The sequence below is a fragment of the Garra rufa genome, chromosome 3, assembly GCF_049309525.1.
Source record: "Garra rufa chromosome 3, GarRuf1.0, whole genome shotgun sequence".
Classification (NCBI taxonomy): domain Eukaryota; kingdom Metazoa; phylum Chordata; class Actinopteri; order Cypriniformes; family Cyprinidae; genus Garra; species Garra rufa.
The window spans coordinates 55,718,631-55,736,615 of NC_133363.1; the positions used below are offsets into that span (position 1 = coordinate 55,718,631).

At 39.2% G+C, this 17,985-nt stretch overlaps 1 protein-coding gene across 1 annotated transcript in view; it reads left to right on the forward strand.

Annotated features, from left to right (window-relative positions):
- The window catches only part of anpepa (alanyl (membrane) aminopeptidase a), a 34,456-nt gene that overhangs the window by 9,724 nt on the left and 6,747 nt on the right, over positions 1–17,985 (forward strand). Inside the window, exons 3-12 of the mRNA XM_073836421.1 lie at positions 2,978–3,120; positions 8,899–9,038; positions 9,135–9,261; positions 9,339–9,493; positions 9,571–9,684; positions 11,715–11,858; positions 12,037–12,102; positions 12,200–12,265; positions 17,259–17,434; positions 17,525–17,601. Coding sequence (XP_073692522.1) covers positions 2,978–3,120; positions 8,899–9,038; positions 9,135–9,261; positions 9,339–9,493; positions 9,571–9,684; positions 11,715–11,858; positions 12,037–12,102; positions 12,200–12,265; positions 17,259–17,434; positions 17,525–17,601 — 1,208 coding nt within the window. The remainder of the gene's footprint in view (positions 1–2,977; positions 3,121–8,898; positions 9,039–9,134; positions 9,262–9,338; positions 9,494–9,570; positions 9,685–11,714; positions 11,859–12,036; positions 12,103–12,199; positions 12,266–17,258; positions 17,435–17,524; positions 17,602–17,985) is intronic.

Below are 17,985 nucleotides of genomic sequence, written 5' to 3' on the forward strand. Positions count from 1 at the left end.
TATTACTCCAGTCTTAAGTGTCACATGATCCTTCAGAAATCATTCTAATATGCTGATTTATTATCAATGTTGGAAACCGTTGTGCTGCTTAATATTTTTTTAATTTTTTTAGGCCCCTCCAAGGCCTGCGAGTGTTCCTCCGCCCTTGCGGGCCGCGCCTTTCACGCCGCTGGCCAGGCTGCCTCGGCCCTGCATGCGATGGCAACCCTGCAGGTCTACCAGGCCAAGGCGTTGAAACAGCTGCACGAGGGTGGTTCTGACCAAGGTGTAATGCAGGAACTCCGCGCTGCCACCGACTTCGCCCTTCGAACGACGAAGGTCGCGGCGCGGGCCATTGGTCAGGTGATGTCCACGGCTGTGGTCCAGGAGCGACACCTATGGCTCACTCTGGCCCAGATGGCAGACTCCGACAAAGCACGCTTTCTCGACGCTCCCGTCTCCCAGAGTGGCCTTTTCGGCGACACTGTCGAAGACTTTGCCCAGCACTTCTCGACAGTACAGAAACAGACGGAGGCGATTAAGCACATCTTGCCCCGCCGCGAAGTTCCCATCCCGCCGCCGAAGACGCCCCCTCCGCCTGTACGTCGCCGAGGGCGCCCCCCTGCAGCCACAACATCCACAGCTCTGCCCCCCGCGGAGGCCCACGACGCCAGGTTGGCGGAAGGGGCCCGCAAGCGCAGAGCCAGCCGCAGGAGAGCGGCGCCGCCGGCGGCACAGGGACCGGCCCGAAACACCCGCAAGAAAACTGCGAAACGTCCCTGACGCGGGCCTCCAGAGGTGATTGAGACTGCTCTTTAGGGGATGCTGACATCTACACTCCCTGCTCCCGGTGGAGGGCCGGGGGCCACTGTGTACTTCAATGCTGCCGTCGGCCCATCGGTCGACGGTACCCACTTTTTCACAAAAAGAGCAAGTTTCTCACCTCTGGGCTCCGGCCTCGAGTTTCCTTCCTGAGCAGCACTTACACTCCTAGGAACCAGACTCGCGGCCGCTTTTCGCCAGCGCGGGAACCAGGGAAGAAGGTAAGCACTGCTTAGTGCAGTTAGGCACTTCTCCAGGACGTTCATCCTTCTGTTTTGTCTCCTTCCCTGTCTTCCCCTAGGCTGCCCCACCACGGTCACGTCGGTCAACGTTCCCTTGATACCACTGCGCTGGTTGATACAGACGGTACGGCCTGGCACCAGGCGTCCGCCCAGACTCAGAGGTATCCCTTACATTCTTATTCGGGTAGGCGTGCCTCTCTTCTGCCTGCGGAGGTCGCTTACCTACTGGCGAAGGACGCGATCCAGCCTGTCCCCCCAGCCGGGACGAGGTCAGGACCTTACAGTCCCGACTTCACGTGTCCAGTTAGAGTGGTGGGTTAACATCAGCCCTGGATGGAGCTCTGTTCCGGTCCCTTCTCAGGCTGTCGGCACACATGCTCACGACGAAGCACATACAAGTATGTTTCCGTCTCCAGGGCTGGGTTGCAGCCGTCTGCCTGAAGGGCACCCGTTGTTGCGTCTCAATCGCTCCCGACGCACACCCCTTCTGTGACCTGCCCGGTTATGTGCCCAAGGTTCCCACCACGCCTTTCCGCGATCAGGTGGTGAACCTGCAAGCTCTGCCCTGGAGGAGGCAGACCCAGCCTTGCGATGTTGTGTCCATAAATGTGTGGAAATAGAATCACTCGGCACTTCAGGCGCACCGAGCAGCTTTTCTGCTTCAGGGTTCAGCAGAAAGAGAATGCTGTCCCCAAACTGAGGTTGGCTCATTGGGTGGTAGATGCCTTCTCCTTGTTATACTCAGGGACAGCCATGATTCTTGGCTCATGGCACCTCACTAGCAGATGTCCGAGAGCTGCGGGCTGGGCGACACCTTACCTTGCTTGGTTCTACACCGGCTGGTGTCGGCTTGCTGCGCCATTCCCACGTGGATCCGTGCGCTATTCCCAGAATGTTCCCTCCGGCGAACCCTGGGTCCTCCTGCCCCGCAGTCAGGGCTAGGCGCGGAGTAGTCCTGCACTGTGATCCTGCCTGGGTCTCCTTCGCCCCGCAGGTTGTGGCTATACTTTTCATTATTCCAGCGGAACCGTCGTTTCCCTCGTGTATCCCTAAAAACCTTTATGGATATATTGAATTATTTTTATTTCCACATGTAAAAATTTCATGTGCTCCGCCCCCCCAACCCATGCTTCAGTACAACTGGCATCCCTGGAAAGGCCCCCTTATCGGGCCTCAGGGCGCTGGGAAGGTTACGTTACACTTCACCTGCCGGCACGTATACTTGTCAGCACGTGAAGTTGTGCGTAACGCGGCGCCAGGGTCGTGGCCTGTTCCATGGGTCAGTTCCCAATGTAACGTCGAAGTGACTCGACTGATAGGGGAACGTCTAGGTTACGAAGGTAACCCTCGTTCCCTGAAGGAGGGAACGGAGACGTTACATTCCCCTGCAACGCCCCTGGCGTCACGCTGACGCCGGCTTGATCGGCTCTTCAGCGAAAACCTGTTTGAGTGATGCGCGCCGCCATCTTATATACCCGTATGTACGGGGGCGTGGCCGGCGCGCACGTCCACTCGCCAATTTTCAATTGGCCTTTTGTATATAAGGCTCAGAGATGATCGGTCTCTCAAGCGAGATCCCAATGTAATGTCTCCGTTCCCTCCTTCAGGGAACGAGGGTTACCTTCGTAACCTAGACGTTTTCTGAAATGTTTTGCTTAATAAGTGCACTATATTTCTAAAAAATAAATGCCACTTGGGTTGATGTTTTTATAAAGCAAACAAAACAAGACATGTGACGTATGTTACTAAAAATAATTTAATTTATGTTGTTCCGTTAAATCGTAAAAAAAGATTATTTAAATTTAGAAATATTACATATCTCACTGACAAACAAAAAGTAATTAAATCTATTAATAAGTACAGCTGATATACAATGGTTTAAACATCAGTTTATGGTTTTGTGATTGAACAAAACATGTTCTTATGTTTTCCAGGATTATTGCCATTACTCAGATGCAGGCAACTTACGCTAGAAAAGCGTTCCCGTGTTTCGATGAACCTGGCATGAAAGCTGTGTTTCATATCACTCTCATCCATGACCTGGAGATGACAGCATTGTCAAACAGCCAAGAAATTAGTAAGAACAAACAATCAATCACTAAGCCTATAAAAGCTCCTCACTAATTACATTGTATTTGCGCTCAATGAAAGATATGTATGTATGAATGTATAATCTGTGTGTGCTACTCAATTGTTTTATTTACTTAATTTAAATGTTTAAGAAAATATAGATTATTAACTTCAAATTGGAATACATTAACTACAAAAAAAGCCTAAAATAACAATAAATGAAGAAAAAAAATTATCAAAATTACAACAAATTAAGAATAAATAACTATACTATAAACATTAAATGTTCCATGAACTGTTTTCATTTTTTTTTTTACATTCTTCCTCTCAGACCACAAGAGGGCCCCATAATTGTCTAATTGAGCCGTAACTGCTTCCTGGGCCAGTTTTTAGTATACTTAAAACTAAAAGAGTCAGCTTATATCTAGAAACTGCCTTGAAGTTCACATCTTGAATTTCAGTCTTTTTTTAACATACAAGCTTAAGTGAACTGGGTCTGTAAAGATCCAAAAATAAAACACCACAAAAATGTAATCAAAAAAGTCTATCCCTGTGTCCCAATGTTCATACTATCCATCCTAAATAGTATGTGAGATTACAATAAGTGTGTCCCAAAACATAGTATGCTGAAAAGAGTATGCCAAAAGTCCCCAGATGGTCTACTATTTCATGTAAATTTTTTAGGTGTGGATCCGTGCACACTCTAATGGCTAATGTTGCCCACAATCCATTGCGCTTTGGCAAAGGATTCGGTCCAGAACTACAAATGCGAATAAAATGCGTTACAAAACTACAAGCATGGCGGCAGTGTTGCCAAGTCTGTGGTTTTCCCGCGGAATTGGGCTACTTTTATACTGTTGCCGCGGGTTGTTTTTCGTGTTCGTGGGTTGAAACGACCCCAATAACGTAATATTTATCCCCTGGAGTGCTAATTTGTATACCAAAAAACTTGTATTATACCCCCTGAAACGCAATTTTTGCCGGGGGACCCCCCTCGAAACGCTTTTGGCCTACTTTTGGGCTAGTTTTATGTAGTAATTGGGCGGGTTTTGTTGTGAAAACCAAAGCTTGCCTACTCCTCTACTATACACTCAAAAGTGTGTACTTCACCAAAAAAGTACATACTTTAAAGGCGTAGTATAAGTATGAACATTGGGGCACAGGGTATGTGACTTGTGCTCTGAAGCCACATATTAGCTTTGTATCATAGACTACAAAAATGGTGAATAGACAGAGAGCCACTGCAGAGAGGACGGTTTTCAGTAAATAAGGACTTCAATTTCAGTCAACTTCTCAGTACAACAACAAAAAAGTACAGCTTCAGAACATTAAAAAAACAGAGCAGGATATTCAAAATAATCCCCATCTGTAAACCACGGAAGAAAGAGTCATGAGTTTAGAACAACATGAAAGTGATGACGACTAATGAATTATTCCCTTAAAGTGCAAAGTTTGCATATTCACTCACATGTCTTGTGTGCTTATTTGACAGCATCTGTCCTCCTGATGTTGGCATTTACTTCGGCTGTGTTTGTTTTCCCTCATCTGCCATTGGCTTCAAACCTAATCTTGACTATCTGAACATGAGCAAAAAACAGGCAAACTTTTGCCTCAAATCATGTTTTAGCTTGCAGGGCCAATTTCAAATCAAAACAGCGTTTGTGTATCCCATTAATCAAACCCTGTCAAGATTTTCGAAAATATCCTTCTTAAAAATGCTTTTCAACCGCAAAAAGGATTGCTCCGGACTGTAGGCCTGTGATAGACTCATGATTAACAATATGGATATATTAAAACTATTTAAAGGTCTATGTATTCAATAATTTGGCTGCCACAACACATCTAATGTAGTTTAATTATCTTGATACTCAGACAGTTCTAAAATTACAATTTATTTGATTAATTAACTGCTTAAATTACTGCTTAAACAGTTAAAGCAATGCCAATGTCATGGGTTCGATTCCCAGAGAATGCATAATAACTGATAAATGTACAACTTAAAGGCATAGTCCACCCAAAAATGAAAACTGTGTTATCTACTTGCTCTCTTGACCTTTAAAAAACTCTAGACATTTCTTTATTCTGCAGAACACAAAGAAATATAATGTTTGTACCCAAAGAGGTTTGATTCCCGCTTAACTGCCATTGTATTTTTGTCCATATAATGAAAGTCAATGGGCACCAAAAATATTTGGTTACCAACATACTTCAAAATATCTTTTTTTGTGTTCCAAAAACTTTAGAACACTTTAACTCCCTATTGCAAATTTATATCTCAAAAAAAGTCAAAATTGTGAAATATAAACTCAGAATAGCGAGAAAAAAGTCAGAATTAAAAGTTACAAATCACATTTCCAAGAAAAAAAAGTCAGAATTTCAGGAAAAAAGTCAGAATTGAGAGAAAAAAAGTCAGAATTGCGAAGTATAAAATTGGAATTGCACGAAAAAGTCAGAATTGCGAAGTATAAAATTGGAATTGCACGAAAAAGTCAGAATTGTGAGATACAAATCGTATTTCCGAGAAAAAAAAGTCAGAATTGAGAGAAAAATAGTTAGAATTGTGAAATATAAAATTCCAAAAAACAGTCAGAATTGCAAGATACAAATCACATTTGCGAGAAAAAACTCAGAATTGCGAGATATAAATCCCATTTGCAGGAATAAAAAAACAGAATTGTGAGATACAAATCGCATTTCCAAGGAAAAAAATTCAGAATTGCTGAGTTAATAAAACAGTCAGAATTGCAAAATATAAACTCAGAATTGCAAGAAAAAAAGTCAGAATTGTGAGATACAAATCGCATTTCCGAGAAAAAAAGTCAGAATTGCTGAGTTAATAAAACAGTCAGAATTGCAAAATATAAACTCAGAATTGCAAGAAAAAAAGTCAGAATTGTGAGATACAAATCGCATTTCCGAGAAAAAAAGTCAGAATTGTGAGATACAAATCGCATTTCCGAGAAAAAAAGTCAGAATTGTGAGATACAAATCGCATTTCCGAGAAAAAAAGTCAGAATTAGGAGAAAAAAGGTCAGAATCGCAAAATATAAACTCAGAATAGTGATAAAAAAGTAATTTTTAAGTTTTTATCTTGCAATTCTGACTTTATTTCTTGCAATTGCAAGTTTATATCTTACAGTTCTAAGAAAAAAGTCAGAACTGTGAGTTTTTATCTTGCAATTCTGACTTTATAACTGTCACGGGTTGTGTGGCTTAAGGGAAGAGCACGAAGCAAGAATATTCCAATGCAGTCTTTTAATATAATCCACAACGAAAATACAGGAGAGCAAGGAGAATCACACACATGGGAACATCTAATAGCAGACAAAGGAAATGGGGATAACGCAGGACTTAAATACTAGAAGGTTAATTAGGGAGAACTGAAACAGGTGTGTAGCAATTAATCAAAAACCATGGGAACAAATGAGGAACTAACTCAGACAGGAACACAACAGAACAAACATGTGACATTTCGCCCCCTCCCGGAAAGGCGCGTCCTCGCGCCGACAAAGAGTCCAACAGAGGAGGGAGGGTGGGGGTTCAGGAGGCGGGCGTGGGGCAGGCGAAGGGCAGGCAATGGGAAAGGAGTAAAGTTCAGGAGGCCAGGGTGGAGTAGATGGAGGAAGGAGCCAGGGAGGAGCCAGAAGCAGGAGGAGCCAGATGGTAGTCCAGAGACCAGCCAGGACGAGGCCCCAGGGCGGAGTCGAAGGAGGGAGGAGCCATGGTGGAGAGATGGCAGATGACACCCTGGGGACGAGCGATGGAGACGGAGCTACTGGCAGAGGTGACCCAGGTGGAGCCGAGCAGACGGAGAGCCAGGGTGACACAGAGGGTCCAGAGGGCCAAGGCGGAGCTGATGGCTCAGGCGACTGAGGCGGAGATGTGGATCCGGAAGACCGCAGCAGAGCCGGAGCGACAGAGGACAAAGGCGGAGCTGGAGGGAAGGAGGAGCCTGACAGAGCCGGAGGGACAGAGTGACAAGGCGAAGCCGGAGGAATGGAGTCCCGAGGCGGCGGATGGTCGACGACTGACCAAGGCGGAGCCGGAGAGACGAGGGAGCCCGGTGGAGCTGGTGGGATGACGGGCCACGGTGGAGATGAGGGAGCCAGGAGCCAAGGCGGAGCCGAAGGGTCGGAGGACCGAGGTGGAGTCCAGGACTCGGAGGCTGGAGGTAGAGACTGGGGATCGACCCGCCTAGGCGGAGCTGGAGCCTGGAAGTCCCGAGATGGATCCACAATCCTAGATGGCGCAGCCTGAGGGTGAGCTGAGGGACAGACAGGCACTAGCAGAGACAGGGCTGAGGAACTGGCAGGTTTGAGTGGAGGCGGGAGAGGGAGGCTGGGTGGGAACTTCAGAGACTCTGGACGGCTGGACGGGACCAGCGGAGGGTCTGGAAGACTGGACTTGACTGGCGGAGATTCTGGACGGCTGGATGGAGCTTTCGGAAACTCTGGAAGACTGGATGTGACTGGCGGAGATTCTGGACGGCTGGGCGGAACCAGCGGGGACTCAGGACGGCTGGGCGGAACCAGCGGAGACACAGGAGAGCTGGACGGGACCAGCGGAGACACAGGAGAGCTGGACGGAACCAGCGGAGACACAGGAGAGCTGGACGGGACCAGCGGAGACACAGGAGAGCTGGACGGAACCAGCGGAGACACAGGAGAGCTGGATAATATCTCCCCAAACCAGTCTATAAGATCCACTTCAAATATTTCCAAAAGTTCTTTATGATAATATCCATAGCTCAGCTGCAGCTCACCCTCAGTGTTAGGAGTGTGGGCGGGACCTCCCTCTAAGCCCTCGATCTCCACAAGGACTCCTACGGTGTTGCACAGTGTAGCCGGCTCACACACCTGGTCAGTCGCGTCATCAGGCTCAATCTCCGGGGCGATGATGTCCTCTGTCGCTTTAATTGCGGCAGATCGTGGCGCTTTAATCGCTACGGGCTTTGGCTGTGCGGCTGCGGTGGGCTCTGGCTTGTGCTCCGTGCTGCGGGGTGATGAAAGCTGGCTGGGCTCTGGATCGGGAGTGGGGCTGGAGAGGTCTTCCTGAACAGGACAGACGGAGAAATACAGTCCATTACTCTCCAGCGCCCACTCCACGAAGGCGGCGAAATCCTCCCTTGGACCGTTCGCTGGTAGGCGTGCCTTACACGGCTCGCTCAGGCTGGCGTGATAGAAAACACTGAGCGAGCGATCCGGGAAGTGTGTAAGACACGCCAGATCTAAAAAGTCCCTTGTGTGGTCCTCCAGCGAACGGTCCTGTTGCTTCAGGCAGAGGAGTTGGACTGCTGGCAGATCCATTCCGGGAGAGGGAAGAAAAAAAAGAAACAAACCAAAACAAAAGGAAGAAAAAACGCCGCAAATAAACTGTTGTTTGGTCTGCTATTCTGTCACGGGTTGTGTGGCTTAAGGGAAGAGCACGAAGCAAGAATATTCCAATGCAGTCTTTTAATATAATCCACAACGAAAATACAGGAGAGCAAGGAGAATCACACACATGGGAACATCTAATAGCAGACAAAGGAAATGGGGATAACGCAGGACTTAAATACTAGAAGGTTAATTAGGGAGAACTGAAACAGGTGTGTAGCAATTAATCAAAAACCATGGGAACAAATGAGGAACTAACTCAGACAGGAACACAACAGAACAAACATGTGACAATAACTTGCAATTGGGAGTTTATTTCTAACAGTTGTGACAAAAAGTCAGAATTGTGAGATAAGAACTCACAATTACCTTTCAAATTTGCTACATTTTTTCTTTTTTTTTCATCTTAGAGACAGAAAATGTCATCATCGATGGAACCACTGTTGCCAGAACGATATTTGGACCCACAAAGAGGATGTCAACGTATCTCGTCGCGTTTGTTGTCAGTGATTTTACGTTCATCAATTCTAAAGACAAGAAGGGAGTTTTGGTAGGACCTCCACACCAAATCATAAATCTAAATATTTTATAGACCTTTTATAGACATGACATTTATTTCAAAACTTGTTTGTTTGGCTTGTCAAAGGTCAGAATATGGGCAAGAAAAAAAGCCATTGAAAGCGGTCAAGGCAACTATGCGCTCAACATCACTCAGCCAATACTGGAGTTCTTTGAGAAATATTACAACACCAGCTATCCGCTTTCTAAGTCAGGTACGTCCAAATTTTTCAAGAAAGCCTTTAACCATCAAAGCACAGTAGAATAAACAGTTCTCCTCCTGTTTTCTTAGACCAGATTGCGCTGCCTGACTTCAACTCAGGAGCCATGGAAAACTGGGGTCTAGTCACTTACAGAGAGACGGCTCTTCTATATGATCCGCGGATGTCTGCCAATGCCAACAAGCAGAGGATTGTGACTGTTGTTTCTCACGAGCTGGCTCATATGGTACGTGTAGGCCCAGTAAAGGGGACTCTGAGTACTTTTTGCTTCCCACAGTTTGCCATGTGATTTATGTCTTCCAGTGGTTTGGAAACCTTGTGACGCTGAAATGGTGGAACGATCTGTGGCTGAACGAGGGGTTTGCTTCATACGTGGAGTATCTGGGCGCTGATTATGCTGAGCCCACCTGGAATATGGTAAGAACATCATTCAGAGGATTTCTGTGAAATAGTCTGTATACTCATCAAGGTCCTTACATAGTTAAAAAAATGTGCTTATATTTAAAGTTGAAGTGTGTACATACTTTCTCTATTCCAATGTAAAGAACAGAAACAACTAAAAGTAACAATCTGTAGGCGCTTTCAAAACATCAGTCTGTTTGTTTAAGCAAAAGGGTCAAGGTTTGGCCGGTTAGAGTGGTTTTGATAGTCCTGCTGATGAATGCTGTAACTACACCACCCGGACCAAACAGTACCTTTTTCCCTTGAGGGTCATTCAGAAATAGCCATGTATTCTAAAAAAATATATAAAATGTCTGACAAAACTACATATAAAAAGTGCCTGTTTATTTTAACAAGCTCTTGGTGAACCTGAAACATAAATATAAGGTGTTTAGGAAACTTAAGGGAGAATTGTTGTTTTATTTAATGAATAAATTAATAAATGAATATGTATACAGGGGCAAAGCAGTTTTTGGTGATCCTGAAACATTTATTAAAAATGTATTTAGCTAGTTTTATTTAGTTAGAAGGCAAACAAGTTCTTATCAGACTTGAAGCATATATGAAATATTATTTATATATTATATTGATATTATAATAATATATTATAACAATTTATTTATTTACATTTATTATATTATTATATTTATTATATATTATTATTTTTTGGCTAGGTTTTTAGGACACCTTTGGAATGAATGAACTAACTAACTAACTAACGAATAAATAAATAAATAAATAAAGGACAAATGAGTTCTTCTATTTATTTATTTATTTACCAATTTATTTAGAAGGCCAACAAGTTCTTAGAAAACTTGAAACATATATGAAATACTATTTTATATATTATAATATTATTATAATAGTATTATTATTATTTTTTTATTCAGCAAGGTTTTGGGGGGGAAACCTGAGGAATAAACAAACTGACAAACAAACGAATAAATCAACTGTGAACCTGAAATATTTATTTATTTATTTACTTACTTATTTAGAAGGAAAACAAGTTCTTAGTAAACTTGAAACATACAATAAATATTATTTAATATATTATATCAATATTATAATAATAGTAATATTGTTATTTATGTATTTATTTATTTGGCAAGGTTTTTTTAAACCTGGGGAATGCATGAATGAATGAATGAATGAAATGCCAAATGAGTTCTTGAGTTCATTCATTTAAAAATACTATTTATGTACCAATCTATTTATTTAAGGCAAACAAGTTCTTAGTAAAATTTGAAACATATATGAAATATTATTTTATATATTATATTAATATAATAATAATATTATTATTTATTTATTTATTTGGCAAGTTTATTTTGCAACCTGGGGAATAAATAAATAAATGGAGGAGTTCTTGGTGAACCTGAAAACCTACAAAATTATTTTTTTTAATTGTTTAATTATTTACTTTATTTAGAAGGCTTAGTCGTTCTTAGTCAATTTAACATATTGTTACAATATTAATAATAATATTTATTTATTTGGCAAGGCTTTTGGGAAACCTGGGGAATGAATGAATGAATGAATGAATGAATGAATGAATGAATGAATGAATGAATGAATGAATTAAGGCGGTCTTTGTAAACCTGAAGCATTTATGAAAAATGTATTTATTAATTTATTTACTTACTTAATTACATGTTTAGAAGCAAACAAGTTCTTAACTTAAAACATTTATGAAATATTATTTTATATAATACTATCTAATATATATTTTTTGTATTATTTATGTATTTATAAGGCAACAAGTTTTTGGTAAACCTGAAATTTTCATAAATAAATAAATAGGTAATTATTCAAGTTTCGAAACCTAACTAACTTGGTAAACCTGGACACATTAATTATTTTTTCAGTTCCATCTACAGCTGCTAGTGGTGCAGAAGTTACACACTTCACCTTTCAGAGAGGATGATTGTTGCATGCTGTAGTGCAGCCAAATGTATAGAAGAAACACACATAACATGTACCTGCCAATCATCTCTATCCCTCACCAGAAAGACCAGATCATTCTGTACGACCTGCAAAGAGCGTTTGCTGTGGATAGCTTGACTTCCTCTCACCCCCTCTCTCGAAAAGAGGAAGAGGTCAACACACCCGCAGAAATCAGCGAAATGTTCAACACCATATCCTACAGCAAGGTACAAAAATCTACTGTTATCATGAGACCTAGCAATTTAGTACAGAACAACCACTTAGCAACATCCTGGCAACCATTCACAACAGTGGGATTCATTACAACATTAAAAACGTTTGTATCTTTATGTTGGGTTTCAGCTTGAGCACTGATAAGTGCACTTCATATGTTTGTCATTACAGGGAGCTGCAGTGCTTAAAATGCTCTCGGAATTCCTGACAGAGCCTGTGTTTGCCAAAGGACTTAGTGTAAGTCTTACTGTACTCTCATGTTTTTGAACAAGTTCAAGAGTTCATGCAACTTTTACGTCGTATTTCATGGCCTTGTGTTGTTCTTCTCCCACAGAACTATCTGAAGCAGTTTGCTTTTGGAAGCTCAGTGCATTCAGATCTCTGGGATCATCTTCAAAAGGTGGGCTGTTTAACTGCTTGAGATTTATATGTGGTAAGGCTAGGCAATTGGGAGTTATTAAGTCCGAATTGTCAGATATAAGCTCACAGTTTTAAGAAAATAGTATTTTTTTTCCTCAGAATTGGACTTTAATTCTGAGAAAAAGTCAGAATTGCAGGAAAAAAGTCAGTCTATATGTTGCAACTGTGAGAAAAAAGTCAGAATTGCAAGAAAAAAAGTCCGTTTATATCTCTCCATTCTGGTGTTTTTTTCAGTTCTGAGAAAAAAAATCTGAATTGTGAGATATAATCTCGCAGTCGTAAGAAAATATATTTCTTTTCCCTCAGAACTGTACTTTATGACTCGCAATCTCAATTTTGAGAAAAAGTCAGAATTGAAAAATTTTGCAATTCTGATGTTTTTTTCTTCTCAGTTGCAAGTTTATATTTCGAGTTTAAATTGCAGTTTATACCTTAATGTAAGGTAACAATTGTGAGTTTATACCTTAATTCATAGAAAAGGTCAGAATCGCAAAAAAAAAGTCTCGCAATTCTGTCTCAAAATAGTCCTTTTTCCCTCAGAATTGGGGTTTATATCTCGCAATTCTTAGATTTTTTTCCCGCAATTGTGAGTTTATTTCTCACAATTCTGAAAAAAGACAGAATTGTGAGATATAAAAATTAGCAGTTATAAGGAAATAGTCTATTTTCCCTCAGAATTGGACTTTATAACTCGCAATTGTGAGTTTATATCTCACAATTCTGAGAAAAAAAAGTCAGAATGGGAAGAAAAAATTCTGTTTATATTTTGCAATTCTGAGAAAAAAAAGTCAGAATAGGAAAAGAAAAAAGTCAGATTATATCTCGCAATTCTGAGAAAAAAGTCAGAATAGGAAGAAAAAGGTCTGTTTATATTTTGCAAATTCTGAGAAAAAAAGTCAGAATAGAAAGAAAAAAGTCAGATTATTTCTCGCAATTCTGAGAAAAAAGTCAGAATAGGAAGAAAAAGGTCTGTTTATATTTTGCAAATTCTGAGAAAAAAAGTCAGAATAGAAAGAAAAAAGTCAGATTATATCTCGCAATTCTGAGAAAAAAAAAGTCAGAATAGAAAGAAAAAAAGTCTGATTATATCTCGCAATTCTGAGGAAAAAAGTCAGAATAGGAAAAAAAGTCTGTTTATATCTCACAATTCTGAGAAAAAAAGTCAGAATAATAAGAAAAAAAGTCAGTTTATATCCTGCAATTCTGAGAAAAAAGTCAGAATAGGAAAATAAAAAAGTCAGATTATATCTCGCAATTCTGAGAAAAAAGTCAGAATAGGAAGAAAAAGGTCTGTTTATATTTTGCAAATTCTGAGAAAAAAAGTCAGAATAGAAAGAAAAAAGTCAGATTATATCTCGCAATTCTGAGAAAAAAAAGTCAGAATAGAAAGAAAAAAAGTCTGATTATATCTCGCAATTCTGAGGAAAAAAGTCAGAATAGGAAAAAAAGTCTGTTTATATCCTGCAATTCTGAGAAAAAAAGTCAGAATAATAAGAAAAAAGTCATTTATATCCTGCAATTCTGAGAAAAAAGTCAGAATAGAAATATCCTGCAATTCTGAGAAAAAAGTCAGAATAGGAAAATAAAAAAGTCAGATTATATCTCGCAATTCTGAGAAAAAAGTCAGAATAGGAAGAAAAAGGTCTGTTTATATTTAGCAAATTCTGAGAAAAAAAGTCAGAATAGAAAGAAGTCAGATTATATCTCGCAATTCTGAGAAAAAAAAGTCAGAATAGAAAGAAAAAAGTCAGATTATATCTCGCAATTCTGAGGAAAAAAGTCAGAATAGGAAGAAAAAAAGTCAGTTTATATCCTGCAATTCTGAGAAAAAAGGCAGAATAGAAATATCCTGCAATTCTGAGAAAAAAGTCAGTTTATATCTCACAATTCTAAGAAAAAATTCAGAACAGGAAGAAAAAAGTCAGTTTATATCTCGCAATTCTGAGAAAAAAGTCAGAATAGGAAGAAAAAGGTCTGTTTATATTTAGCAAATTCTGAGAAAAAAAGTCAGAATAGAAAGAAGTCAGATTATATCTCGCAATTCTGAGAAAAAAAAGTCAGAATAGAAAGAAAAAAGTCAGATTATATCTCGCAATTCTGAGGAAAAAAGTCAGAATAGGAAGAAAAAAAGTCAGTTTATATCCTGCAATTCTGAGAAAAAAGGCAGAATAGAAATATCCTGCAATTCTGAGAAAAAAGTCAGTTTATATCTCACAATTCTAAGAAAAAATTCAGAACAGGAAGAAAAAAGTCAGTTTATATCTCGCAATTCTGAGAAAAAAGTCAGAATAGGAAGAAAAAGGTCTGTTTATATTTAGCAAATTCTGAGAAAAAAAGTCAGAATAGAAAGAAGTCAGATTATATCTCGCAATTCTGAGAAAAAAAAGTCAGAATAGAAAGAAAAAAGTCAGATTATATCTCGCAATTCTGAGGAAAAAAGTCAGAATAGGAAGAAAAAAAGTCAGTTTATATCCTGCAATTCTGAGAAAAAAGGCAGAATAGAAATATCCTGCAATTCTGAGAAAAAAGTCAGTTTATATCTCACAATTCTAAGAAAAAATTCAGAACAGGAAGAAAAAAGTCAGTTTATATCTCGCAATTCTGAGAAAAAAGTCAGAATAGGAAGAAAAAGGTCTGTTTATATTTAGCAAATTCTGAGAAAAAAAGTCAGAATAGAAAGAAGTCAGATTATATCTCGCAATTCTGAGAAAAAAAAGTCAGAATAGAAAGAAAAAAGTCAGATTATATCTCGCAATTCTGAGGAAAAAAGTCAGAATAGGAAGAAAAAAAGTCAGTTTATATCCTGCAATTCTGAGAAAAAAGGCAGAATAGAAATATCCTGCAATTCTGAGAAAAAAGTCAGTTTATATCTCACAATTCTAAGAAAAAATTCAGAACAGGAAGAAAAAAGTCAGTTTATATCTCGCAATTCTGAGAAAAAAGTCAGAATAGGAAGAAAAAGGTCTGTTTATATTTAGCAAATTCTGAGAAAAAAAGTCAGAATAGAAAGAAGTCAGATTATATCTCGCAATTCTGAGAAAAAAAAGTCAGAATAGAAAGAAAAAAGTCAGATTATATCTCGCAATTCTGAGGAAAAAAGTCAGAATAGGAAGAAAAAAAGTCAGTTTATATCCTGCAATTCTGAGAAAAAAGGCAGAATAGAAATATCCTGCAATTCTGAGAAAAAAGTCAGTTTATATCTCACAATTCTAAGAAAAAATTCAGAACAGGAAGAAAAAAGTCAGTTTATATCTCGCAATTCTGAGAAAAAAGTCAGAATAGGAAGAAAAAGGTCTGTTTATATTTAGCAAATTCTGAGAAAAAAAGTCAGAATAGAAAGAAGTCAGATTATATCTCGCAATTCTGAGAAAAAAAAGTCAGAATAGAAAGAAAAAAGTCAGATTATATCTCGCAATTCTGAGGAAAAAAGTCAGAATAGGAAGAAAAAAAGTCAGTTTATATCCTGCAATTCTGAGAAAAAAGGCAGAATAGAAATATCCTGCAATTCTGAGAAAAAAGTCAGTTTATATCTCACAATTCTAAGAAAAAATTCAGAACAGGAAGAAAAAAGTCAGTTTATATCTCGCAATTCTGAGAAAAAAGTCAGAATAGGAAGAAAAAGGTCTGTTTATATTTAGCAAATTCTGAGAAAAAAAGTCAGAATAGAAAGAAGTCAGATTATATCTCGCAATTCTGAGAAAAAAAAGTCAGAATAGAAAGAAAAAAGTCAGATTATATCTCGCAATTCTGAGGAAAAAAGTCAGAATAGGAAGAAAAAAAGTCAGTTTATATCCTGCAATTCTGAGAAAAAAGGCAGAATAGAAATATCCTGCAATTCTGAGAAAAAAGTCAGTTTATATCTCACAATTCTAAGAAAAAATTCAGAACAGGAAGAAAAAAGTCAGTTTATATCTCGCAATTCTGAGAAAAAAGTCAGAATAGGAAGAAAAAGGTCTGTTTATATTTAGCAAATTCTGAGAAAAAAAGTCAGAATAGAAAGAAGTCAGATTATATCTCGCAATTCTGAGAAAAAAAAGTCAGAATAGAAAGAAAAAAGTCAGATTATATCTCGCAATTCTGAGGAAAAAAGTCAGAATAGGAAGAAAAAAAGTCAGTTTATATCCTGCAATTCTGAGAAAAAAGGCAGAATAGAAATATCCTGCAATTCTGAGAAAAAAGTCAGTTTATATCTCACAATTCTAAGAAAAAATTCAGAACAGGAAGAAAAAAGTCAGTTTATATCTCAAAATTCTGAGAAAAAGTCAGAATTGCAAGAAAAAAGTCAGTTTATACCTCAAAATTCTGAGAAAAAAGTCGTAATTGCAAGAAAAAAGTCAATTTATATCTCACAATTCTGATGTTTTTTTCTTGCAATTGTGAGTTTACATCTCAAAATTGTGAGAAAAAAAGTCATAATTGTGAGATATAAACTTGCAGTTGTAAAAAAAAGAGTCAGAATTGCATATTATAAAGTTGTAATTGCGTGTTATCAAATCAGAATTTCAAAATATAAACTTGCAATTGTAAAAAAAGTATTTTTTCCCCCAGAACAGGACTTTATAACTCACAATTGTGAGAAAAATAAACATCAGAATTGCAAAAAGTTTGTATCTTGCAATTCTGACTTTATAACATTGTGATTTTATACCTCACAATTCTGAGAAAAAGCCAAAATTGTGACATATAAAGTCGTGCAGGAAAAAAAAAACGTCAGAATTGCAAGATAAATAATTGCAATGACCTTCTTTTATTTTTTGTTCAGTGGCAGAAACATTACTTTGTTTAAGACAAGCTTGTAGTATATGTGTGTTTGTACAATTCAATGCACCTTTTCCACTTTTAACAAGTGAGTTTGTTTTACATCTGCTTTGTTCTGGAAAAATTACAATTTTACAATTCTTGCCATGTTGCTCAGCCCTAATATATGGTGTAGAAATGCTGGAACTCAGTTTTAGTTTTCACATCTCAACCAGGCAGTAGATCAAACTCCAGGGGTGAAACTGCCGTATAGTGTTCACGAGATCATGAACCGCTGGATACTACAGATGGGTTTTCCAGTAGTCACCATTGACACTCAAACAGGAACCGTCAGCCAAAAGCACTTTCTTATGGAGCCAGAAGCAGTAGTGGACAGGAAATCTGAATTCAAGTATGTTGTCAAACATCATCATTGTAATATAACATTTGTAGATCCTCTGAAAACCCTTCTTATAAATCTAACTGCTGTGTTAAACCTCAGTTATGAATGGTTTGTGCCCATCAAATGGATGAAGCAAGGTCAGGCACAGGATCAGCTGTGGCTTCTACAGAAATCAGGTACATTAAACCTTATTAAATCACTTTATACTTTGCATCTACTGTACCTCAAGCCCTTGCAACAAGTTTTACAGACTCTCGCTCAGCCAATAAAATCACAGGTCACTCGATTCTTGCAGTTTTAGGTCTCAGCACTCCAACGCAAGGGCATCCGGCCAATCTATAGTAGGCAAAGAGTCAAATCTTACTTGTTATTCTACAAGGGGCTGGAGATGTATGAAATTCTGGATTTGCTTTTGGACGACAAGAGAGCCAAGCTTACAAAACGATTTGGGCTCAAGAGAAAGCTTTGAGTGCATGCATTCGTATTTACATTTACTGAAGACCAACTGAAAAGTGTTTGACCATGTAAAACTCATTCTGGGTTGTTGCTTACCTACTGGC